General features: G+C 37.3%; 4 protein-coding genes across 5 annotated transcripts; 2 read left to right on the forward strand and 2 right to left on the reverse strand.

Annotated features, from left to right (window-relative positions):
* The first annotated feature begins 6,528 nt into the window (after positions 1 to 6,528).
* On the forward strand, positions 6,529 to 7,056 carry LOC113351857 (F-box protein At3g07870-like). Its single transcript, XM_026595773.1, has one exon. It carries the CDS (start codon positions 6,529 to 6,531, stop codon positions 7,054 to 7,056), a length of 528 nt encoding a protein of 175 aa, XP_026451558.1.
* Positions 7,057 to 8,875: 1,819 nt separating this feature from the next.
* On the reverse strand, positions 8,876 to 11,356 carry LOC113351858 (pentatricopeptide repeat-containing protein At3g16610-like). The gene has a single exon (XM_026595774.1). It carries the CDS (start codon positions 11,354 to 11,356, stop codon positions 8,876 to 8,878), a length of 2,481 nt encoding a protein of 826 aa, XP_026451559.1.
* A 3,962-nt stretch (positions 11,357 to 15,318) lies between these two features.
* On the reverse strand, positions 15,319 to 19,320 carry LOC113348977. 2 transcript variants are annotated; one of them, XM_026592893.1, is made up of 2 exons: positions 18,642 to 19,320; positions 15,319 to 18,338 (listed from the first exon to the last, which is right to left on the reverse strand). In XM_026592893.1, the coding sequence occupies exons 1-2, from the start codon at positions 19,051 to 19,053 to the stop codon at positions 15,952 to 15,954; spliced, it is 2,799 nt and encodes a 932-aa protein (XP_026448678.1). In that variant the 5' UTR covers positions 19,054 to 19,320; the 3' UTR covers positions 15,319 to 15,951. The 2 variants fall into 2 exon arrangements, with proteins under 2 accessions (XP_026448678.1, XP_026448679.1); XM_026592894.1 differs by having other exon boundaries at positions 15,319 to 18,580; positions 18,828 to 18,941.
* A 3,345-nt stretch (positions 19,321 to 22,665) lies between these two features.
* Positions 22,666 to 23,779, forward strand: LOC113351859 (aspartic proteinase nepenthesin-2-like). The gene is made up of 2 exons (XM_026595775.1): positions 22,666 to 23,461; positions 23,643 to 23,779. The coding sequence occupies exons 1-2, from the start codon at positions 22,666 to 22,668 to the stop codon at positions 23,777 to 23,779; spliced, it is 933 nt and encodes a 310-aa protein (XP_026451560.1).
* The last annotated feature ends 2,593 nt before the right edge of the window (positions 23,780 to 26,372 follow it).

The raw sequence follows: 26,372 nt of genomic DNA on the forward strand, positions 1-26,372 counted from the left end.
CACTTACTTTAGGTTGAGTAGAAAAGGTAGTTCTCATGTTGTCATACTTCAACATATATTGTTTCGTTAGTATCATCGATGAAGTAGAGAAATGGAAATTTTCTGACTCATATCACCTTTTGTGAGTTCTTCCACAAAAATATTGAAACACATGTGATTTTATTTGCAACGTATCTTTTGAAAACTACCGACTCGTTAACAGTCGAGAATTCAAATTTGGGGAGAAAATATCAAGTATGCAATAACGGTGTTGAAATACTTCTAAACCCCAAATGAATACATTGGAATAGAGTTGGAACAACCAATTGAATAAAAGACATCACTTAACTATAACCAATATCATATTCAAGGGAACAACATAATATTGACACCAAAATTCTTAATGATCAAAATTAACAGTCATAATTTAAATTGACGTTTCACATAACATAAATTTTAAAACAAAAATATAACTAGTCATGTTCTAAAACCAATAAACACGTCCAACAAGCAATCACCCTTAAAGCACGTATTAATTTCATACCTCATTTGGTTCTCACTGCACATATACAACCAGAACGACTCTGGTCACGCACATTCCGGAACAGGACATAAGACGGATCAGGACGGGGAATGACAATTAGAACCGGATTGGAACAAGACCCAGTCGGGTTGATGGATCAGAACATGAATCTCCTCCGCAGCAGTGTTGAGAAAAAAAAATTCCCATAGAAGAAAAATGACCATCATCAGTTGGTCCAAGGGGAAATTGAAATCAACATATCATCATCAATCAGTCTTATAATAGATATGGGGGTCTATTCTATATACCCATAACAAATCATTCTTTGACACGGAGATTCATACAATATACCTTCATGATTTAATAATAATAAGATTTAAAAAGTGATGACTAATCAATAATTTGATAATCCTACTATGCGGATTAAGAAACATATGGGATATAAAAATAAAAAACAGATCATACCCAATGCATCGGATTAACCAATCCATTTAATTTCTTTTTTTTTTTAATCAAAACAAGTTAAACAATAATCATAACATGACAGACGACATTGTTGCTTTGAAGTTTGTCGGCGTACCTTCAACTATTCATTTCAGGAACAGAAGCACAAATCCAATGGGATGGAGATTTCCGAAACAGCTGATTTGGATTCCCGAGACGAAATCAGTGATTTCCCCGTAATAACAGCAGCGGTGAATTCAGTGATTTCATGATAACAAATCTTTTCCCTTTAAACGGTGTCATAAGTTTCTTTTAATAATTCTCAATTTCTAAGTGCAGATCCAATGAGGATCGAGATTTTCCAAACTTTATCCGGTGATTGATTGGAAGAAAAAAAATGATTTATGTGAACTCGTGCGTGATAACGTTTTGGAGTAGAATTATATGAAAAGAGAAAGAGAAAGAGATAGAGGCATATAATAGATTTCTATTGATAATGGACCAACCTTATTACATAGTTATATTATCCTTTAAATACATGGAAAGGTAAACCCTAACTATATAGATGGGCCGCACATCTATGGCATGCAGGCCCTACAACATAGTTTTTATTAGAATGATTTTTTAGGGACCATGGTTTTTTTGGGGACCATGGTCTTATTAGGCCACCTTCCCTATAGTTATAAGGGGTGTCTTAGAACATTGAAATGACTAACCTACCCTTAACCTAATTTAATTTAAAACCAACACAATAACCACCTCTCTCTCTCTATATATATATATAACCACCGCATCCTCCCACCACCGCCGATTACCACCACCACCACCAACCACCGATTACCACCACCACCAACAACCACCGATTACCACCACCACCAACAACAACCACCGATTACCACCACCGCCCACCACCGCCGATTACCACCACCACCACCTCCAATTATCACCACCAACAACCACCGATTACCACCACCACCTCCGATTACCACCACCACCACTATATATATAGCTTAATTTAGAATATTAACAAAGATATTCTCACAAACCCATTACTTTTCATTCGTTTTTGGTTGAATAAATGAGAACTAATCATCAAAATGAGTTGAAAATGGAAGTTGCAGAGAGGTTTAATGGAGTTTTTTTTTCAGTAAAAAATTCGGTTATCACAAATTATTTTTTTCTTAACCGAACTCAAAGTTCGGTTGATTCGCAAAAAAATACTTTTAACCGAACTCCTTGTATTAGAACAATACAAGTCCATAAGTTCGGTTCGTTCGTAAAATTATTAAGTTTTCTTTGTAACCGAACTCTACCTATAAGCCCAGTTCGGTTGATTCGCAAAATATGTTGAAGTTTGCGAACCAACTGAACTTCTAACACTAGGTTACTTTTAACCTGAAGTTCGGTTGGGAACTTGGTTGCGTTGAAGTTTGCGAACTAACTGAACACACAAGATGTACTCAAATAAATTGTCAAGTTCAAAGTTCGGTCACCTACCATTTTATCCTAGGTAACAGAACATTGCACTGTACGACCAAAACCTCCATTAACGAGCGAGTTCGGTAACCTGCGTGTTTGGAAAACGTAACCGAACTACACTTTCAGGTGTGTTCGGTTACATGTTCTTGACATATGGTAACCGAACTACACGTTCAGATGTGTTCGGTTACATGTTGTTGACATATGGTTAACCGAACTGGCCCAAATTTACATAAAAAATTTCAATTTTTTGAAAATCTGGAGCAATTCAACCAACATTATCTAAGTTTGAAGCATACCTGGGTACCCAAATATCCTTCCTCCGGTTGTGGTTGGTAAAATCCATCGTTTTTCATGTTTTCCTTCTTCATCTTCTCTAACTTTACTCTCTCAATAATTCTACTTCTTTAAAAAAAAACTCATCTGATTTTTTAATCTCACTAATTATCTTTAACATAATCATCTCCTAATCATTATACTAACTATTATTAACACTAGCTAATCATCACCCAAAATTAATCAGGAAGGTAATTTAGGTATTAATATAAATATCTAGATAAGGGGTGACCTAGATTTACTTCTAATGTCTTTACCCAAAATAAAACCATGGTCCCAAAAAATCGTTCTTTTATTAAAACCTTAAAAATCATATTTAATTAATCGTTTTCCAACAGAACTTTGGGCCATGATCTACCTTAAATTTTGAAAATGTGACAAATACATAAATTCCAACTTTTCATCTTCCAAATCGAAGGACATAATCGCATAATCTTTGTTCTGCTTGTTAGTATTATTACTGGTACGGTACAGCCAATGAAGATCCCCATTTGCGTAGACACCTCCTGCTGGATCCTTTGCTTCTCCACCCAACAACACCACCACTAGTATAAACTAGAACATGACCTTCATAGGTCTTTTTTTTTTTTTGAAGCATGGAATATATTATTAGAATTAGGCAGCAATTACACGAGGGTATGTGATATCCAAGGAGTCATCCATTACAATTTGATTAATACATGGTGGGATTGTATGATCCAAAAATAAAGTTGTAAGATTCTCTGTTGTCCGCCGCTAGATTGGCCAGTCCATCCGCCGCCTGATTGCCTTCCCTGTAGTTGTGCTTGACGGTGCAGTGGGGGATCTGTCTCATGATTTGTTTGGTTTCAGATATCATTCCTGAGATGTACCAAGGAAGATTGTCGTCTGAGGTTAAGAATCGAAGCAAGTTTTCCGAATCAGTTTCAAATTGAACCTTCGGCCAGCTTTGTTCTTTTGCCGCCCTGCTCGCTATGAGCATTGCCCATGACTCAGCTGTAAGGGCGGTGGTGATTCCTAATGGTTGTGCCACGGCTACCAAGGTGTTAGCAACCTTGTTAGGCCTTGGTAATGCAATCAAGTTGAGACACCAAGAATTTACTTTTTCATTTAATTCATATGTCATAGTTGAAGTTTCTGGATATTGACATTAACTACTTTGATCAGTTTAGTCAGGATTTTTTATTTTTATCTTTCCCATAAGTCATAACTTAACAATTCAAAATGATACTAGTTGTTTTTTTGTGTGCTAAATTTTGTTAAGAAGTTAACTGCAATCAAGTTGAGACACGGTTTAGGCTTTTGAATGCACCGTCTGACCAACTCCTGGGCAGATTAAGATCATGGTGATGAAAATCAAGGTACAGAGATAGAGCAGAGAGGAAGAACACGCGGAACAACAGAGAGTGTTGCGTTGTGTTTAATGATTTTCACAATTTTCATTAACAGATGCAAATGCCTTTATAGACTACAGACCACTAGGACTACTCTACCCACTAACATAACATGTTAAACAAACTGCCCTTAGAGCATCTTCAATAGTGGGTGTAAAAAATTCTACGTGAAAGTCTAATTAAGATTTTTATTTAGAAAAGTTTACACATATAGTAAATATAGGACCCCTTGGTTAAAAACTATCTCCTATAGTGAAGGGTTAATCCTTAGAATATTTTATACTCCCTCTGTAACATATATATATATATATATATAGGCGGAGGGACCAAATCTCTTAGATTAAGAATTCTTTTTTGATTTCATAAATATCCATGACTTTTCCTGTTTTACCCCTTATTATATTCCCTATATAGAAACAGGGGCGGAGCCAAGGGTTGACTAACCCTGGCTCTAGCCCCCCTAAAACCATTGAAAAGCCATTGGATTTATCATATATTTTGCAGTTAGTCTACATAATGGTTATATTTAATCCACTGATGTTTGATAAAAAAATTTTAGTCCCCCTATTTTTCAATATCTGGCAGCGTGGTTAGAAACATAAATTTAAATGTGAGGATAACCAAGCAACATAAATAGGGATAAAATGGATAAAAATCATCTTCAATTGTCACTCCGCCTATCTAATGGTACAAAGAAAATGTCATATTCCGCCTATATAATAGGTACAGAGGGAGTATGATAAAATCTTAACCCTTTATCTTAACTTTAACTAATTCCAAAAAAAATAAAATAATTGAAAATATGACATGGAGGTGCAAGTGAAGGTGTAAATAAGACACTCTTTAACATCTTTATATTTATTTTCCCATCCCTCCTAATTTGTAACCATTAATATCTTAAAAACAAAAAGATTCACCTTCTATTGAAAATGCTCTTACTAATAGGACATTACAACCATGTTAAGATATCCTAAAGACTAGGAACCATTAATATATTAACTGCACGACTCTTGACTGCACGACTCTTACTAACAATTTGTAAATCGTGCGAGTATTACTCACACAAGACCAACTCAAAGACTTACCGAGTAGTTTGAGTTTATATAAAACTCCAACACATGTAGCTTTCCCTCATCCATATTTGACCAAGATAAAATATTTATTTCATAGTGAGAATGGTTATCAGGAAGAACTAAATGCTCGACCTCGACCTTCCATTTATGAGGTGAGGGTCGAACCACCTGGCCATCTTCCCATAGTTATAATGGTTAGATCCATGGAAGAAGCCAAGATAACTGTGACACGTACTAGAACCCATTTGAAGTTGTATATATCTAAGTCTTTCGGCAAATTTTGGCAGTTTAAAGAACAGAAAAATTGAACCTGAAAGTGTCATAATATATTCTAAATTAATTAATTACCTCAAGTTGGTGGTCTTCCTTCCGGGAGTAAATTGATGTGTTTTTGTTGCGTCTGAAAATACTAGTTATAGTAGAAGTATCCGTTGAAGTAAATACTACTGACTACTGAGAAGAGATGCAGAGCCATCACGGTGGCCTTAATGTACCAAGTTAAAACTACTGAAAGAATGTAACCGTTGGGACCGGTAAGCGGTGGGGACCATGGTGGAAATTGACCACCATAATGGCCACAAAATAGGCAAATGTGGAATTGACCACCATAAACGCTGCATCCAACTGTTTGATGCGTTAACGTACGTTTTTAAAACACGATTTTGGGTATGCAACCCTAACTCAGTTTTGTAACGTATCGGATGCTCTCTTCAACCATACAACGCTGAAGAATTATTCTTATTCACAGGAGCATACTATTACCATATTATGGAAAATCATGATAGATCCAAAAGAAGAGTGATAGCCGAGAGTTTTATCAAAAGCAATGGAGTACTCGTGAATTCAGATACTACAGAAAACAAAACATACTTTCTCGTATACCTGTCGATTTCGTCTCACGAAGCCGAGCTGTATGCAAACTTTGGAGAAATCACTTGAAAAAACCAAAGACGGTTTTCCTTTATTTCACTGTTCCGGAGGATCTTCAGATATGTTATGGAGATCAATTCAGCGAAGAAGAAGAAGAAGAAGAAGAAGAAGAAGAAGAAGAAGAAGAAGAAGAAGAAGAAGAAGAAGAAGAAGAAGAAGAAGAAGAAGAAGAAGAAGAAGAAGAAGAAGAAGAAGAAGAAGAAGAAGAAGAAGAAGAAGAAGAAGAAGAAGAAGAAGAAGAAGAAGAAGAAGAATTTCTTTTCAGTCCCTTAGGAAGATTGACCATGGCTTAGGTCAGGATAAATATATAGGTTCTATATATGGTTCTTGCAATCGCTTAGTTTGCTTTCCAGACTATGGAAAAGAGAAACAAGTATATATATTCAACCCCATGACAGGAGAATACATTTACCTTCCAGAGATGGATTTCGGTGGAATATCAAGAGATAATATGTATAGTGGATTTGGATATTGCATATCCACTAATGAATACAAGGTTGTTCAAGTTTACTACGGGAACAACGTAGGATCCTTGCCATTGGGAAAGGTTCAGGTTTACACCCTTGGTGGTGGCAATATGTGGAGACACAAAGGAGAAATTCCTTACATTTTTAAGGAAGGGGCTGTTTATGCAAACAACTCACTCTATTGGATAGATCACAGTACAGAATTGCAATTCAATAACATCATAGCCTTTGATTTAGCAGATGAGACGTTTAGTATCCTCCCATTGCCACCGTGTTTCGACAGTGTTCCCGGATATTATCCCGAAAAAAGAGTTTATCTCGTGTCGTTAAGAGGGAGTTTAGGTGTTTATCATGTGAATATTGGTGAATTGTCTTCTGAACATGCTTTGTCGACCAATGATTGCTTGGATATTTGGATATTAAAGAAAGAAAAGGAACTACAAGAAGAATAAGAACAGGGTTAATGGTTGTGGCCCTTTTGGGTACTGCCCTGTGGACGAGAATGATGACTCGAATCCTTGGGTTTGGATCCGGGAGTTCAGTATGAAGTATGAAAAATGGTGTTCTGATCCTATTCGATATGAACCATTTGCCATAACACCAAGCAATCAAACTTTGTTGTGGGAGGCCGGCACCAGCGTTAAATATCTATTTTGTTATGACCCTAATACTCTCACTTTAAAGAAACTTTGGAATGAGTATGTATACGATACCCAAGCAATTCCTCACATGAATAGCTTTGTTTCACTGAAAGATCTTGGAGAGAGCTTGTCTCAGAGGTATGTTCTAGCTGATAGCAAGCTTACTATAGAAACAAATGTTTACGTCCAGAATATTTTAGGAAGCAGCAATGGGTTAATCAAGAATCTTAGATGTAGATATAACAGAAAACATACTTTCTCATATCCCTATTGAGTGTGTGTCGCTGGGCAGAGCTGTATACAGACTTCGGAGAATTTTCTTGAAAAAGCCAAAGACGGGTTTTCTTTTTGCCGTTGAAGGAAAGTCGTTAAGAAATCCAAAATTTTCATGGATATAGCGAGGAGGTAAATATTCATGAAGAACCAATTTCTTACAAGACCCTTACTAAGATTGACCTTGGTTTAGGTCAATCCCAAAGTATCCCTGTTAAGATGATAAAAAAGGAGCCTTATAGTTTTAATCCTATTATAGTTTTAATCCTATAAAAAAGGAGCTTGGTTTGCTTTCCTGTTCGAAAAGAGGAAATGAAGTCTCTTGTATACACATATGCAATCCAATGACAGGAGAATATGTTTATCTCCCAGAGATGGATTTTGGTGAAATATCGAGACCTGAGGTGCTCGGTGGATTTGGTTATTGTCAATCTACTAATAAGTACAAGGTTGTTCAAGTTACCTACGAGCACAAACAATTCGAGCAGTTGGGAAGGGTTCAGGTATACACACTCGGTGGTGGCAGCGGGTGGAGGAACAAAGGAGAAATCAGTTACACTAGTGAAGAACGATTGGTTTTCGCAAATGAGTCATTTTATTGGATAGAGTATATTGAAGATGACTGGAGCATCAGAGCTTTTCATTTAGCAGATGAGACATTTAGTACCATCCCAATGCCACAATGTCATGATGTTCGTGGTTATAAGCGTCTCGTGTCACTGAGTGGTTGTTTGTGTCTTTACTATGTTTCATTTGAAAAGTGTGAAGAAGACGAGGAGAATCCTAATAAACGCATGGCCAGCATGGATATGTGGATATTAAAGAAAGAGCAGAAAAAGAAGAAGAATGTGGATGAGAATGATGACTCCAATCCTTGGGTTTGGACCCGAGAGATTAGTAAACAATACAAAACTGAGTTCCCCGATTACATGAATTATGAACCATTTTCGATAACAAATGACAATTGAGTTTTGATGTGGGAGATTTGTGATTTTTTCGACTATAAAGCACCTGTTTGTTATGACCCCAACACTGCCAGTACAAGTAATCTCTGGAATACATCTGTGTTGTATGCTCAACCAATTCCCCACATGAATAGCTTTGTTTCATTGGAAGATCTTGGAGAGAAGTCTGCATGGTACATTCCAGATGATAGTAAGTTCATAGATACGAGTCAGCAAGTATAGGATCAAGTATTATAGCCGAAGTTTCTGGATATTGATATCAACTAGTTTGATCAGTTTAATAAAATCTTTTTGTTCATCTTTTCCATAATTTAAAAATGCAAAATGATAGTAATTTTTCTTGTGTATATCTGTTATTATGTCGAATTCATACAAGTTGAGGCGAGATTCCCTTACAATAATTTTTCAGAAGAAACTTTAAACTCTAAATTAGGTACATAACCTTCAAGCATTAACTGTTTTGTAAGGCCATCTAGAGTAGAGTATATATTAGTACATTTCTTGTGAGATTTATCAGCTGTCATAAAGTTGTGGAATTCACCACAAATCTCTATCCAACTACAACCTGGGAACTTAAACACGCCTCGATCCTTCATTTCTGCTCGAACCTGTGCAGCTTCATTCTCTCTAGAAGCATCTTTATAGATATTGGATAGAAGCACGTGATATCCAGGATGTTGAGGTTTCAGTTTCATTAGATGGTTTGCAGCAATTTCACCTAGAGGCACATTCCCATGGATTCTGCAACCCCCAAGCAATGCACCCCAGACACAGTCATCAGGTTTTACAGTCATGCTTTTAATAAGATCGTATGCCTCTTGAAGTCGACCTACTCGCGCTAAACTGTCAACCACACAAGTATAGTGCTCAACATCTGGAGCAATTCCGTATTCCATTATCATCAACTGCAAAAAATTTAAACCTTCATCTACCAAGCCTCCATGGCTGCAAGCTGATAAAAGAGCTATGAAGGTTATCCTGTTGGGCTTCCATCCATCCTCCTGCATTTCAGAAAAAAGAGAGAGAGCCTCAGTCGGACGAGCATGCAGACCATAAGTTTTGATTATTGTATTCCAAGAAACAACATCTTTATAGTCCATCTCGTCAAAAATTTGCTTAGCTTCATCTATGCACCCACATTTCCCATACGAATCCATAAGAGAATTTTGTACGACGCAATAACCTTCAGAAAACCCACTTTTTACTGTGTAAGCATGTGTAGCAGTTCCTTGTCTATGAGCTGCTAACTCTCCACATCCATTAAGAACAGAGCTGAATGTAAATTTATCAGGTTTTATATCTTCAGAATGCATATTTTGAAAAAGTTGTATAGCCCGATAGAAATCATTGGTAATAGAAAAGCAATTAATCATAGAGTTCCAAGAAACAATATCCTTCTCAGGTGTCCTTAAAAACACTCTTGTAGATGATTCAATATCACCTCGTCTTGCATACATTGCAACTAATGCATTGTTTACCGAAGTATTTGACTCAAAACCAACTCTATAAGCATGAGCATGAATCTCCAAACCAGTAGAAGATGAAGGACTACATTCCGGAAGAAGCAAAGTTAGAGGAACTTTAGAGAGATTTTTAAAATCACCATCACACTGGATTACCATTTTTTGGAAGTAATGGAATGCTTCAGGGGAATTATTGCTATTGATGAACCCAGAAATCATAGAGATCCACAACTGAGAAGTTTTCAAGTGGATCACATCGAATAATTCAGATGCATATTCTATACAACCATGATAGGCATAACCAGAAGCAATTGAACAGCTTAATCTCTCATCGTCAACTGAACCCAAACCTGTTATTTCTTTCTGCCTAATTGCAAAGCCATGGAGTTGTTTCAAATTAAGTAAGCATAATTCCATAGGTATGATCGGAAGAAGAGTATTAAAAGTGGCTGAATTAGGTTTCACTGGAAATTCTGAAACCAACATTCTCCTAAAAGTCTCGAATGCCAACTTACCATCACCAACCCTAACACAACCAGCCATAATTGAGTTCCAACTACTTACTTCCACCTGAATTCCAGATTTTCCCATAAGTTCTAAAGCCTCCAAAGCATGATTCCAATACCCATTTTGAGCATACCCAGACACCATTGAATTCCATGTAACTTCATTTCTCTCAGGAAGTCTATCAAACAGTTTACAAGCATCCCAAAAGCAACCACATTTAACATAAAAATCCAACAGAGCACTCATTGCAAAAACATCATGTTCATATCCATTAACAATCAAAAACCCATGAATTTGTCGTCCAGCTTCAATTAAATTCAGAGCTGAACATGACTTTAGAACAAATGGGTAAGTAAATTCATTAGGAACAAAACCCATTACCAGCATTTTCAAAAACAATTCGACTGCATTGACGAAACAATCAGAATCAACATAAGTGCGAATCATAGTATTCCAGAAGAATTGGTTAAGTTTGTCTCCGGGAATGGAACGAAAAACAGACCAAGCCGAATCAACATCTTTAACACAGTAGTAGAAGTAAAGGAGCTTACTTGAAAGGTAGACATTATCAGATAAACCAAGTTGAATGATACGAGCATGAATCTGAACACCTTCTTTGTGAGAAACGGTTGTCGGGGAATTTTCTAATCTTGCGATTAAATTTTCGGAACTAACCTCAGTTTTTGTTGATGTTTCTGAAAGTTTGGAAGAGAGGGGGAGAACAGCAGTTGGTTTAGATGAAAAGTATGGTTTGAGTGAGGAGATTTTCTTGTGTCTGAGAATAATATTATGTCTAGTGGAAGTGGTGGTTGAAGTAGTAGTACTAGAAGAAGAGGGATGATTTGGAATGAACCAGGAGGAACTGAGAAGCGATGTAGAATGGGTACTTGAAGCCATCACCATGTCCCAATGTACAGTCGGCAGTTGAAACTACTTCAAGGAATGTCGAGAGTCTTGACGAGTGGCGGACCTACATGGCGGTAGTTGACAACACTTATAGGATTCAGTTTTCTTTTTATTTCTCTCGGGTGGTTGTGTACTTCCCGTCCCAAAAAAACAACCAAAAAATTCTAAACAAGGTGCCTCCGTCACAGCCTATGATGCCTGTTGTCACATGCCCATTTAATCGCCTGAAAATTTTATGAGACATGATCGGCAATGATTATGGTTTAATGAATCAACTTCATCCACAATCACTCAGCCTTGCTTACTTGCATAAACGGAAGTTTTTTCTTCTTTCTCTCTAACTCTTCATGTTCCCATTAACATAAAAGGTTCTGCCATATACTTGAACAATTCTTACACAAATCAGCAACACAATGAACACAAAGAATACTACAACAAACCCATTTTATTGCACTAAATGAAGATTACAAAACCCGTCAATCACATGGACCAAAACAGGCCATTCACCCTCTTGGTGAATGCCTAAAACAGTCTCTACATTAATGGTTCTTCTCTCCAATCGAACAACACCAACATTATTGATTCCTAAGCTATTTATACATGCTAGGATCAGGCTAAAACTCTTTGCAACCGCTTGCACCTGCATAGAACATCCATGTGTCCCATAAGTGGTTTCCATAATTGCCAACTTCAACTGCCACCTTTTGTGTTGTCACGCCAACTAGTACCACACATGTTCTTGGTGGTTATGAACACTCTAATATGGTTATAAACACACTTTATAACCGTTCTAACTTGTCTCACTTCATTGGGATGCCCCCAAAGACAATAACCAACTCCTAACCGTCACTTGAGTCAGATTGCACCACTGTTGTGCTTTACTGAATTCTGCCTCGCTCCAATGCTCCGCCATCTTTGGCCGTGCATGCTTATCATTCTAAGCTAATGCACGGACAATCCTTGTTCTTCAATCATCAAGGCCAACTCTTTAAGCTCATTCTGGTTGCTCATGAGTCATATGCTTCACTTAGCCAATCTGCTTGACAATAGTAATGCCACTCTTGCATTACTAGCTTGTTTGCATTATTCAAGCTTTGGCCAGCCTTGAACTAATGCCATAGACCAACTCCTGGCCTATTCTTCACTCTTGCATCATCCTTGAGTTTGGGCCAACTCAATTTCACGGATATGCATCAATGCCAACATCGCATGTTGCATATGTCAACTTTGGACATGTCTTGCCAATCCCTCAATGAAGCTTCGTTGTGTCGGCCAATAAGTTTTTCATTACTTAACCAAATGTATTTACATTGTAGTACTACCTTTGCGCTTCACTGGCCCTACAGGGTTATGCCATTCTTAGCACTTGACAGTCTACATAGTGTTGCGCCATTCTGGTTGCACACTGACTTGTCCTGCAACTCTGTAACACACAATCATTGTGCGCCACTTGCCTGACACGTCATAGACCTCCCCCACCTAATTCGTTCAACGCCCTCGTTGAACGAAACAAAGTATACTCGTTATACTTGTTGTCTGGCCTTGTACGCTTCTGAGCCCTTCTCAGAAATCAGAAAACTTTGCTTGGCCTTTAACCTTGCCAAAACTTCTCTTCCTAGTACTTTATGCCATCACTTAGCTTACTGCCTTGTCATTGATCCTACTGAATTGCATTGTTGTTGTTACGTTGGCCTACGCTTCAACTTTAACTACAATCACATATCAACACCCAAATGGAAACTGGAAATTCTCCTTGCCAATTCCCTGTATTATGCTTGAACTTCGCATGAATCATTTGTGCCTAAGTATACACAAGTAACGATTCTCCCCAACTTATCACCAATGATCATTTCCATAGCCTTTTTCCTTCATTTCCGACTTTAGTTGCACCACGCATAACAGGACTTATACAAGACTTGGCCTCATTCTTCAATCATATGCGCCTATGCAAAATCATGCCATACCTTACGGTATGCACTCTATGATTCTATACCAATCTTGGTATGTTCCAAAACCTATAGCCTTTGCTGCACCTTGCAAACATTAGCACTTTCACTAGATTTGGCCTCCAAATCATCTTGCAAACTTCACATTCCTGGACTTGCATAATTTGTATGCCAAAGAACCAGCACCTCGTTGTTGTTTGCCTGCATTGTCGCTACACCTTGATTCAAATGCATGACTTTGGTATAGTCATGACTTAGGATACTCGGGGATTTCCACCGTCACTTTAAAAGTAGTATCCTTTTCACGCGCTTTTGAAACCAGCAATTTAAGCATCACTTACTTTTTCAAACTGCTACGCTTTAATGTAGCGGAAAAACAACATCATGTTCTTCCAAACTATGAGTTACTCTTAAATCATATACTTGATGGACTTACATCTTCATTCTTGTTGCGTTACTCCATGCTATTGCTGCCAAATGTCGTCGCACTTCCACATAACTCTCAACTGCAAACTCGACTATGCCATTAACTCCCCTATTTGCTTTTTTCACTTTCAGCGTCTTCTATTTCATATTTTGGCTTAATATGTTATGTAGCATCTTCCACGCGAACTAGATTTACTTTGAACGAAAAAGGCAAGATCTTTCACTTCAAATACCCTCATTCACTACTATCTTACATAGAGAGACTTCATTCCAACACCAAGGTCCACTCGACCCAAACTGAAAGCATACTCAAACTTGAGAAAATACTCGCGCCAACTGAATGCAACTTGTAAGACCTAACAAGCCTTGCAATACTGACTTCATCTTCACTTCTAAGCAACAAAGGAAGCGAGACAACACCTATTGTCCCCAATGTAGCAATTCACTTTGCCACATGCACTCTTCCAACTATCAACGTTCTTATGCCACTCCTATAACGAAGCACAATATAATTGACACTTAGTTGAATACTCCTTCAAACTGATGCCATCATGTTGCTTTATATTTCATGAAGATTTCTTCAATAATGGCCACATGCCATCTTTATGCATCACCACTACTTTGTCCTTCTTTATCTATGCATCTACAATCCGCCTAACTTGCATTTCTGCATGCATTATGCATGCATGCTACTGTTGCATATTTGTTATGCCAATCCACACCCGAATTTTAATGCAAACTTGCGCACCTTTGCACAACTGGAACAGACTTAACTTGGTGATTCTGAGCATCATCATAGAGCTCAGCAAAGTCATATCACCCAATGCCTTCCACGGATAAACACTTTGGACAGTTACAAACAAGGCCATAATCCTTGTAAATGAGGCGTCACTGCCTACGTTCCATGAAGAAAGAATGCCGCATTCTTCTTCAAACTTGGAACTCATTTTTACTGCCCATATGCACAACTGGTTACTCTTGTCTTTACCCGTCTCCAAAATCAACTTCAGTAGAAACAATTGTTGATTTGCAGTCGACAAGAACATCCGTTTGTGGTTATAATCAAATGCAGGTCTTTGGACACCCTTGTCCAAGCATATTGATCCCACTCATAAACCAGGTGCAAGAACACTCCTTGTGCGCATCTAGCATCAACAAAAAACATTTTGCAGACGCAAGACCGTGGTGTATCGGTTTTCACCGAACTTGCGCTTTTGTTTCAACCTTTCCATAAGCTTTATGCTAGATAAGAATTGGCCTTCCAATTCTCCTTTTATGACATCACATTGCCACAAAAATGTTGATTCACAATCAGACTTTGCATTACCACCAAGGTATATGCATTCGAGAGAGATAACTTTAATCTTCCATCCAACTGGCTACAATGAGACACCTTTAACTTTATCGCATAGATAGGTTCTCAATTTTCTTTTCCACTGCAAAGACCAACAACATCTTTGCATTCAGGAATTTTCGCAGAATTCCTATTACAACATGTGTAGTGATCTACACTACAAATGAGTGATCAGGCTCAATCTACAGGATCTACACTGTGATATTGAAGGGTAAAACCCCAAAAGAGAAAGAAGAACACAAACAAAACAATTCTATTTGATGATTCCAGTTACAGACTCTCAAGGCTTATAAGGGAAAAGAAGACTTGCGTTGGCACATGCCACACACACGCGCCTGCTACTAGTTTTACTAGATAGCATAAGGTTTGTCCATAACAGTGTACAACCCATAACCGGGACATGACAAATACCCACCCCTGCAAATCATCCTTGTCCTCAAGGATGAGGATCAAGCAAACCAGCTAGAGAGATAGAGAGTCATTGCTTGTAACTCGTCCAGGTGAAAATATTTTATTTTGTAGCCCAAAGTGACCTTCTATCTGTGGGACAGCCAGGTAGTTGTAGCACCCTCTAACACATATCTGTGGGCCAGCCAGCCAGTGACTACTCTTGTTACACCCTCCTCCATAACCAACTGTCTCCTCTCGTGCAAAATGCAATGCTTGTTCTTGGTTGCAGTTCTCACCTCATAATCAACCAACGGACCTGACATTAGTGTGATCATCTTGGAGTTTGTCACTATCTCTGTGTAAATTACTGCATAACCCCTTCCTTTATGACTTGCGGAAGTACAACACTGAAATGGTACAACCAGTTGCTTGAGAGTGAATGCCTTAAACGTTGTTCTGGTAATGTCAGTCTCGACTTAATATTCATTGAATTGCCGAAGCTTCAGGAACTGACAAGGAACAGAACACTTGAATGCAAGCCATTCTAGTGGTTCACCAACTGCAGTAAATACCTTAACCTCATATGTGAATTTTATGAAAAAAGTAACAGCATAAACTTCAGTGAGGCACGATGTTGCTGCAGGCCAAATAAAATTTGCAACCTGACCTTGAGTGTGCACCAATACACCATCGAACTGAGCTTCGTAAATACTGTTAGAAGTATTACTTACAACAAGACCAGTGGATATGGTTCCCATGCACCCTGGAATGGCTACGGAAGTGAATTTTTGCACTAGCATCAGCGAGAAATGATGTTGGAGTGGCGCCGCAGTTAAATCCTCTCTGAGTAGCACTGCTTCCTTGTCCTTTGTAGTCCTCCACTCTTGATCCACAAATTTTTGTACAGTCTGAATGTAAACTCCCACAAACGAGTTCTCCTCCGTAACAGGAATTTCTGTCCAGCTATAATGATATGTTGGCGAGTACCACAAACTCCATAAATGATTCAAAAGAATTTCATCTCCAGAAACTCCAGCTGTGGTGCTACAGTTACCACTCCTTAGACGTGTGAGAATTGCTAGGAGTTTCTTAAAAACATCAATTAGCACAGTGAACAGTAACCGAAGATCCATCATTCTCGGATACATCTTTAACATTTCAACTTCCTCTAGAACCTTGACAACTCCAAAGGGCACCGGTGCAGGTAATGAGCAGTGTAAAAAGAAATGCATTCCCACCACCCTTCCATGCAGTCTGAAGAGAGTTCTCACACTACATAAACCGGTAGGAAATAATTTTAATGCACGTTCCAAGGAGACCATCAATAATATCACCTCTGGATTTTGATCTACCACGAGCATGAACTGAATTCCCGTCCTCCATACAAGTTCACAGGAGAGATAACTATAATCTTTGCCTATTCTTGAGAGATAAGTGATAGAAACCAAGAAGTTAACCAGCATATATACATCCTTCTTCAGAACAATCAACAATACATCCCCTTTAGCATCTCGATATAATGGAATTCTGGCCCGGTAATCCGACCCTCTATAGACCCTCAATGGTCGATCACAACAAGTTAGGAAATATGTGTAAGTGGAAAATACAAACCAATATGGATAATGAATTGCCTGATTACTCTTGTGTCGAACTTGAATGTTTTTATAGATCTCTTGTGAAGGACCTGTACAACTCCAGCTCAAAGGATAGACTAATCGTCTCACAATTGTAAGAGTCAGCAAAAGAATCTTAGATAGTTTTAGTGTCATCCAAATAATCTGTGAGCCTTGTCCCTGTCCATTCATAACAAAGTGAAGCTTCAACGATTCACCATAGAAGATAGCTGAAGTATAAGCTTCCATAAATATTTGATCAAAACCAACGCCACAAGCATCCAAGGACAGTAACACATGATAAGGAGAAGCTCGAAGTTGCACTTTACATACCCCATGATAGATTGTAGCTACAGTATTTAGTGAAAGAAATCTGATGTTATCTCTTAAAATTCTCCCAAGAATCTTCGATATATCACTTTGCCGCGAAAATTCAACAAACATCTTGCTAGAATCACTTATTGCACTCTCTTCAGCAAACACAAAACCCATTGTATCTTGATGAAAGAATACCATGGCAAAGCAAGAGTAGCAAGAGTAGCTCCTATACTGAAAATCCTTGCCGCGGTCGAACACCCTACATCCATAATCCAGACCTTGAAGATACAGGAATAGAGATGCAATATTGTCCTGAACATAGTTAGACAATGTACTAAATGAAAGAAACCAGATCATACATATCATATTTTTCGATACAGTAAGTAACCCATGCCTCAACTGTAAGATTAGATGAGCTATAACACTATTGAAACAACATCTTCTATAATTATGCATTTGTTCGGTTAGCTCTCGGTTCATCATAATTTCATCCATGTTGAACCATAAAGATGTGAAGATACTACCAATTATACCAGTTCCTTGTGACCTTTTGGTCCTTTTCACATACAATTCATTATCACAATAATCGTCACCATCTTTAACAATTTCAAACACATTAGAATCAGTAAACAACAATTTCAAAACACACCCAAGTTCTAGATTCAGTTTATGACCAAAATCATCATTGTATTTATCCATTGAAACAGACTCATCACACTCTCTTCCTCGATCAAATATCAGTCTAGTATACTTATCACTAGATGAAATAACACATATCGAAGTAAATTGAGTTAGGTGTGTAACGAAATACAACCTGTTAATAGCTTCAAACTGCTTTCTATGATTGAATATCACTGGAGCAAAATGTAGACCACCATAGAAACATTCTTCACTACTTGCACACATATGAAGCAACCCGAAATCAATCATTCCTGTGAACATATGATTCTGACATGAGTTTAAAGAATAGACATCCTGACTTTTCCCAAGAGAATCCCGAAACATTGGCTCAAACTTTTTGCCCCGATCAAAAGCGAAATTGGAACTAAGTAAAGCATCACATATAACAGTAATTTGAGGAATTTGTACGACGAAATGAGTCGCGAGAAATTTGTGTACATCAATGGGAGTCTGATTTAATATGTTGAAATCCTTTGCCTCATTGATCTTACCCCTGTCAAATTGAGAATCCAAAAAAATATTAACTGAATTAATTCTGGAATCGAAAATCTTACCCTCTTGGTAATCCAGAAATAGTGAATTCACTTTACACCCATCATGGAAGGAAGAAATTGATTTGGCTTTGTGAGAAGAAAAGTTTTGATGAAACGGTATTGATTTTTCACAATTGCTATTTGAACTGCCATCTTTAGCTTTATCAATAACTGAAAAATGGGTTTTGAAACTGGAGTGGTAATTACCTTCGTCTGTTGCTAGAGGAGGTGAAGGTTTTGAAGTGAAATCGTTTACTGAAATTGAATCAATAGGAGTTTCTTCAAGTTTTTCGTTGATTGCTTTCTCCATTAGCGTCACTTTCTTCAACACAGATCCAATTAATTCAAAGCTTTCCCAATAATTTGATTCCCAATTATCATCAACAGATTGACTCATATATATCTCACGCTCCATTAACAACAATTTCTTCATTTCTCTTGCTAAAATTTTCTTGCATTTGGTTAAAAGCACATGAGAGGGTTTATTTTTTAAAACCCTTACTGTTACTTCTTAAACCCGAAGAACAGTAGCTAATTGCTCAGCTAAAGCCTTAATATTACCATCATCCATGATCAATCCAAGGAAAGACCGTCTTTGATACCACTTGTAATGATCTACACTACAAATGAGTGATCAGGCTCAATCTACAGGATCTACACTGTGAGATTGAAGGGTAAAACCCCAAAAGAGAAAGAAAAACACAAACAAAACAATTCTATTCGATGATTCCAATTACACTCTCAAGGCTTATAAGGGAAAAGAAGACTTGCGTTGGCACATGCCACACACACGCGCCTGCTACTAGTTTTACTAGATAGCATAAGGTCTGCCCATAACGGTGTACAACCCATAACCGGGACATGACAACATGTAATGTACTCGCTACTGATAACACCACAAAGATAACTGTGAAATGTCGGCAAAGTCGTGGAACAAACACCTTGCCGGCTAAATAACTGCAAATTCATAATTTTGATTTTTCTGACCTAATTTGACATGCAAACATGAAATTGAAGTACTAGAGTGAGTTTAAGTAGGCCCTTACTTTCTCAATCGCGTCATTTCTCCTTTTCAGCGGCTTTGATTTCTTCTTCTTCAACCGCCTTTCTCTTCTCTTTCTTTTGAACTAACAAAGCAATTCCAGGGTTGTATTCGTTGGGTTTTCTATTTGTGTTTTTCGTACGACTAAGTTTCAGCCGTGGTGGCTCCATGTCTGAAGATTAATCGGAATTTTCGGATCGACGATTACGACGGATTAGTCGACGAGTTTTGATGGTGGTGTGATGGAGAGCCAGTATGGTTGTGGAGGAGAAGAAGAAAAGAAGAAGAAAGATGAAATGAAAAGAATAAAACTGATTTAAGGTAATTATAATTATAAGGGTAAGGGTAGTATTGTAACTTCACCCATATTTGGTCTCCCCTTAATAAGGATACTATACCCCAATTAATCTGGGTATACCCTAATCTCGCCAGGTTTCTTAACCAGTAAAAAAGAGCAGGCAAATATTGAAAAAGCACCAGAAAACCAAAAGAAGTATTATCCGGTGCAAAGCACAGGTTACTTCCTAGTTTGTTTAATGTTTATCGCATATTGATGATTTCCGAAAAATCGAAACCGAAGCAAATTTTCCAACAAATATACGTTTCACGACTGTTTTCATTTTTGTGCACTTGCTAATTGTAACTCAATTATACATCTCATGTTTCGGTGATACATGGTTGTATAACTAATTTCAATTATTAATATAATAACAATGATATACGGGAGGTAGTGGAGGCTACAATACTACAGGCAATTATCAACAACATTCCAATGACATGGTTAACTTCTTACAGGTATTATAGTTAATTAATTTGTTTGTTTATGTTTCTTTTCTTTTTTTTCATGAACGGCGGAGGCTTGGAATATGCTATGAAATTTACATTTTTGATAGAACTGGTTGTGGTTGATTGTATCACTTTTCCTTATAATATTCATGTTTGATCCACAAATTTAGTTTATGGAAGACAATCTCGGCATGACGAATTACAAATTTATTACCAGGTAGCCTTAGTGCCCAATAACAGCAGTTCTTATGGTAATGAACAAAAATAAAAATTTGTTGAGCCACGTGGATGAACAAACTGCATTCTCCACTATGAGAAACAACGCAAAATGAACAAATCTAATATTTTAGGGTCTCACTATTAATTTTATTAACATAAACTAATAAAAATTGGGTCCTCCTAATCATTTTATTTATATAAATTAATAAGAGTTTGGTCCCAGAGATTATTTACCAAAAAGTAAATAATAAAAAATAAACCATAATTAAAATAATCAGGTTTTGGAGAGAGAATATGTGAGGGGCGACATTCCTTCTAACTCCAGCGACATTCATTCTAACTCCAGCGGCATTCCTTCCAACTCCGCGTCAATGGCACGATCACCCGACTTTACCTCAGACGCGCGCTGGATGTTCCGACTCAATGTTCAAAGCAACAGACTTGATGATTTGAACATCCATTTTTCATGTTTGTTCATACCATAGTGAGAGCAAAATGAACAAACTCTGAAATTGTTCATCCCATAAAAACTACTCTAAAGACAGTAACCGAAAACGGTGTTTTATTCAATACAAAATGAATGTGTTGTCTCCCCTATTCCTCTCAAGCTAGATGCTGAGAAATATGCCTACTCATAACACCGTATTCACCATTATCTACCACGATTGCTAATAGGGGTACCAAATTGTTTGGGGACGTACCAATCCCTTAACAATAAATATTTTGTCCTTTATATATTTTGGTACACCCCAAAATGATTTGATACCCGTATTAGCAGCCTTCTAGCTATCTATCACTATTCACTAGTGTATAGTGGGATCCGTTTTTGTCTTTGATTACATGTTGCTTTCGACGTCAAGGAGTTGGGTCATTGAACCTTGCTACTGAAAAGAGAATCGCTCATTTTAGAATTAGCTTCCTGCTGTCTTAAATGAGTTAATTAGGATGTTAGTTCAAATTGATATTTGTATGTCTACAAGTCTTTGATGTTATTCCTAGTTTTAATCCAGGAATAAACGAAATAATCTGCACCATCTAATTATACGTACATTTTTATAATTTGCAGGAACAAATGCAACTATAAACAAAACAAGGCAGCAAACACTTGAATAACCTACCAATGAGTTAGGAGCAGTATATTCAAGTAATAACATTTTAGTCTTTCAATTAATAAGATATTCTAGAAAGATAAATTTGATAAACATAAATTTATTCCGTAAGAATTAATTTGTTTCTGTTTCCCAATAGTAGGATCCATATTTATATGTAAATGGTTTTGAAAAATGTCCTATGATGTGGAATCTTCAAAGAAGAAAGAAGTTTTAATCAAATTAGGAAACCAATTAATTTAATTGTATTATGAAATAAAAACCAATAAAAGCCAATCAATAGCATTATATTATTCTCCTAAGTAGCATTATTAATATTTTGAGCATGCAGTGCTTGGCAGTGATTGATAGTATAAAATCGTAATATTTATAATATTATAATCCCGCCAATCAACTTTACACACGTTCCGCTATGCAGAAACATTTTCAGAATCCAAATAATTTCGGAAACGGTAGTAATTTAATTTAAATGGAGTATTTTTCTTCGTACTTATAAATGTGCCCAAGTACGATTCAGCATTTGCATACCAAAATTCTTGTTTGTTAGACGATCAAAAATGGGTGAAACTATTTGATTTTTCTTCTAACAACTACTCTTGTTTCATCTCTAGTGCATATAAACTCAGTCATTGCACTAAATTCAACTAGTGGGTTTTCAATAAGAATGATTCATAGGGACTCCAAAGAATCACCTTTCTATCCAGGTGATCATTTGACACGGAAGGAAAGACTCGAGAGACTTATCAAACAATCCAAAGCTCGTTCTCGTTACATCGAGTCGTAAATATTACTCCAAGGCAATGCAACAAGCTCGATAAATCCCGATTTTATACGCCTTCCTGTAGCTTCCGAACCAGGAATGTGGTGCGTTGCAGAAGTAGGTATAGGCATGTTTTCAGATGGTCGAGGAGGACCACCGTCGTTCATGAATTACTATTTGTTGATCGATTCAGGTAGTGATTATACTTGGCTTCAATGCGAAGGTGCCTATCCAAGTTTCAATCAAGATGCTCCTCTGTATCCTTCTCATGGTTCATATACATACCAACCTCAGCGTTGTGGTAACCCCCCTGAACCTGATTGCATCGACGGCTATCGTACTCGTTCTCAAGCGTATGGCAATGGAGCCGTTGCGGATATTGTTCTTGCCGCGGACAAATTCACTTTTAACTCGTCTGCGTTTATGATAAACATGGGCTGTGGTTTTAGCCAAAGAAATTGGGATGGTGTCTTCTGTATGAATCGTCAAAGAGGAAGACCGGATTTTATTGCCGGAGTACTCGGTTTAGGAACAGGACCATGGTCTTTGGTAATTCAATTACAAGAAGTTTCACAAGGTAAATTTTCATACTGCTTGGAGGAATTTGACGATAATTTTTTTCCAGGACTAAACACATATTTAAGGTTCGGCAGCGATGCATATATTGGAGGCGGAGGTCAACTAGTACATGCGACTCCCATCCTAGTGCCCGGCTTGACGACATCGCTTTATTTCTTAGCTCTAGAGGATATCAGTGTAAGTAACCAAAAACTGAGGTTCCGTAGAGGTACTTTTGCGCTTCGGGGTCCAAGAAATAATAGAATAGGTGGTACAATCATTGATTCGGGGGCTCCATTTTCCGCTTTGCGCAGGGATTCTTTTGATAGAGTTGCTCAGTTTGTGGAGCAACGTTTTGCACAGCATGGTATTCCACGCTCCACCCTATTATGCATACAGAACTCTTTCACTTTGTTTCATTGGTGTCCCCCAGCTGTGGGATTACTATCCTACCATAACATTCCATTTTCAGGGCGGCGCCGATTTTGAAGTGACAGATCCTTTTGCTCTTTTTGTGCGAGATGTTGAACATGATGCTACTTGTTTAGGTATTGATGTCTTGGAAGAAAATGCTAGATACGATTTCATCTTTGGAGCCATGCAACAAGTAAATAAGAAGATTTTGTATGATTTGAATGTTGCACAACTCTTCTTCGCTGATCAGGTTTGCACACAAGATAGGTGAAGAGCACAATAGTGTGTCATCATATAGCTGGTAGATAGCCAAGAATAAAACACGGATTTTAATTCTGTCATCATTGTTTCTTACTGAATGAATTAAGTATTTCACCACTGCTTCTTCTTTTTTTTCTTCATTTTGTTCACATCTTCATATTCTAATTGTTTGCAAGTCATTTTCATAAAAACAAATAAATACTGTAATTGCTTGTAAGTGCCAACTCCCACTCTCAAGTGACGTCTTTCGCTTCCCGGTTTAGGTCCGGCTAGATGATGCCTTGGGAACCGGACATAAATCTATCTATAATATAAGCGAAAATGGTTTTTTTTGGTGTCCCTCAAAATTTTCATTCAACGATGAAAGGACTAAGTTGTCCCTCCGTGTTCTTTTTTGCTTCCTGAAACTGGCGCAAATGGTACCAATTTAAGGGGTAAAATAGACTTATATTGCCCCTCCGTGTTTTCGATCCTCCCAGAAATGTCGTAATTTATAGCAAACTCAAGGGTAACTACAACAAATATCCTTTTTATTCTCAGTGTTTCACACTCAGAACAGAAAATTATTTCCAACTCGATCTTTTCTCCCTCAATTCCTTACTTCTACGTCGAAATCTTTTTGTTTCTCCTTCGATTTTGAGCAATTTTTATTCAGTTTCAAATATAGATTGGGTGAACTAAGCATTGATTGAATATTCAATCATCATCCAACTTAAATTCGAAATCGAGTGAATTGACACCACCTCCACCAACTTCGTTCTCTGCTTGGGTTGGATAAATTAAAAATGGGATTTAATTGATTGGGTGAGTTCTCTGTAACTTTTTTTTTTTTTTTTTTTTAGTATTCATCTTTTTTCAATTAGATGTTAAATAATGATTTCTCTGTAATTGAGTGTTTCAATTGGTGAATGTTTAATATCACTCTGTTAGGTTTTGATTGTTGGGTAAGTGTTACGATCACATTAAGCTATATCATGAGCTGACCAATGGTTTGAAGATGGGGATGGACAGTGGACAAGACGGATAAATATGATTGAAATATGAACGATAAGGGTTTACTGACGAACCCTAACATACAAGGCCTATAGAGGTGCCCTAACCTCCAAGCTTCAATCTTGCGACCTAAGCCTAATATGCTATTTCCTTTATCATCATTTCAATTCGATAATCTTCTCATTAATTGTTCCAATATTTATACAGAGACTTACAAACTGTAACTACCTAAAAACAAGGAACATAAACACATGATCCTACTAACACAACATGTACGCACGAACCAAAACAGTTTCCTAAAGACATGGACTACTGAGAACACGTTATCTGGTTGAATTAGTAAATCTAATCCATCCATTATTCATGTTTAACATTACTAACTAACATCATTTCAAACTCAAATGCTAACTAAACAAAAACGTGTAAGATTGACCGTATCAGCTCCTTCCCCCTTAATTTAAGAGTTGTCCTCAAGTCTTACATCTTGATCCTGGTCTTCAAGGTTGCCAACTTGAAAGAGAAGATTGACATGAATCATAGTTCTTAGTCGACCATGATATTTTCCAGCATATTGATCACCCTCAACTCTCTTCAAACAATATGATTTTTGCAAACAAACCTGGTTAAAAACCATAAGACAAAGTTGAACTTCATTAATTGAAGATGCTTGGACCACAGGAAGAACAAAACTTAAAATTCCTTCGGTTTTTGGTTCATCAAAAATATTGCAAAACTCCGAAATATTAAGGATTGGAAAGTCTCTGGTTTTTGTTTTGTGACTCTCCAACGTTTCTTCAAATATATCAAAAAAATCACACAAATAGAAACTCCTTGTGTTTGAAGATTTGGTACTCCTTTTGTTCGGAGATTTGCTAATGGTTTTTTGAGATTCTCTAAGATCTTGCTCAAATTTTTGAAAGCCAGTATAACTTCTTCAAAAGTTGTTGAACTTGAACGGGATCATTTTTATTTTTTATTTTTTTTGTGTGATCATTTCTCCAAGAGATTGATGATGAAGATGGCGTTATGCGGAAGCGAAAACCTTGCTCTGATAATACCACTTGTTACGATCACACTAAGATATATAACATGGAGATGACAATGGTTTGAAGATGGGAATGGACAATGGAGAGGAAGGATAAATATGATTAAAATGAACGATAAAGGGTTTACTGACAAACCCTAACGTCCAAGGCCTATAGAGGAGCCCTAACCTCCAAGTTTCAGTCTTGCGACCTAAACCTAATAACAACACAGGGTGCCATTTGCTTTATCATCATTTCAATTCGATAATCTTCTCATTAATTGTTCCAATATTTATACAGAGACTTACAAACTGTAACTACCTAAAAACAAGGAACATAAACACATGATCCTACTAACACAACATGTACGCACGAACCAAAACAGTTTCCTAAAGACATGGACTACTGAGAACACGTTAACTGGTTGAATTACATGTTTAACATTACTAACTAACATCATTTCAAACTCAAATGCTAACTAAACAAAAAAGTGTAAGATTGACCGTATCAGCTCCTTTCCCCTTAATTTAAGACTTGTCCTCAAGTCTTACATCTTGATCCTGGTCCTCAAGGTTGCCAACTTGA

The sequence above is a fragment of the Papaver somniferum genome, chromosome 2 (assembly GCF_003573695.1).
Source record: "Papaver somniferum cultivar HN1 chromosome 2, ASM357369v1, whole genome shotgun sequence".
Taxonomy (NCBI): domain Eukaryota; kingdom Viridiplantae; phylum Streptophyta; class Magnoliopsida; order Ranunculales; family Papaveraceae; genus Papaver; species Papaver somniferum.

Excerpts from the sequence above, each read along its gene's own strand:
- LOC113351859 (XM_026595775.1), top strand. The coding sequence starts at position 22,666 with ATGTTTTCAGATGGTCGAGGAGGACCACCGTCGTTCATGAATTACTAT. Across the intron at positions 23,462-23,642 it reads GCAACGTTTTGCACAGCATG|GTATTGATGTCTTGGAAGAA; the intron begins GTATTCCACGCT and ends CTACTTGTTTAG.
- LOC113348977 (XM_026592893.1), bottom strand. The coding sequence starts at position 19,053 with ATGAAGAAATTGTTGTTAATGGAGCGTGAGATATATATGAGTCAATCT. Across the intron at positions 18,339-18,641 it reads ATTTCTGGATTACCAAGAGG|GAATGATTGATTTCGGGTTG; the intron begins GTAAGATTTTCG and ends ATATGTTCACAG.
- LOC113351858 (XM_026595774.1), bottom strand. The coding sequence starts at position 11,356 with ATGGTGATGGCTTCAAGTACCCATTCTACATCGCTTCTCAGTTCCTCC.
- LOC113351857 (XM_026595773.1), top strand. The coding sequence starts at position 6,529 with ATGACAGGAGAATACATTTACCTTCCAGAGATGGATTTCGGTGGAATA.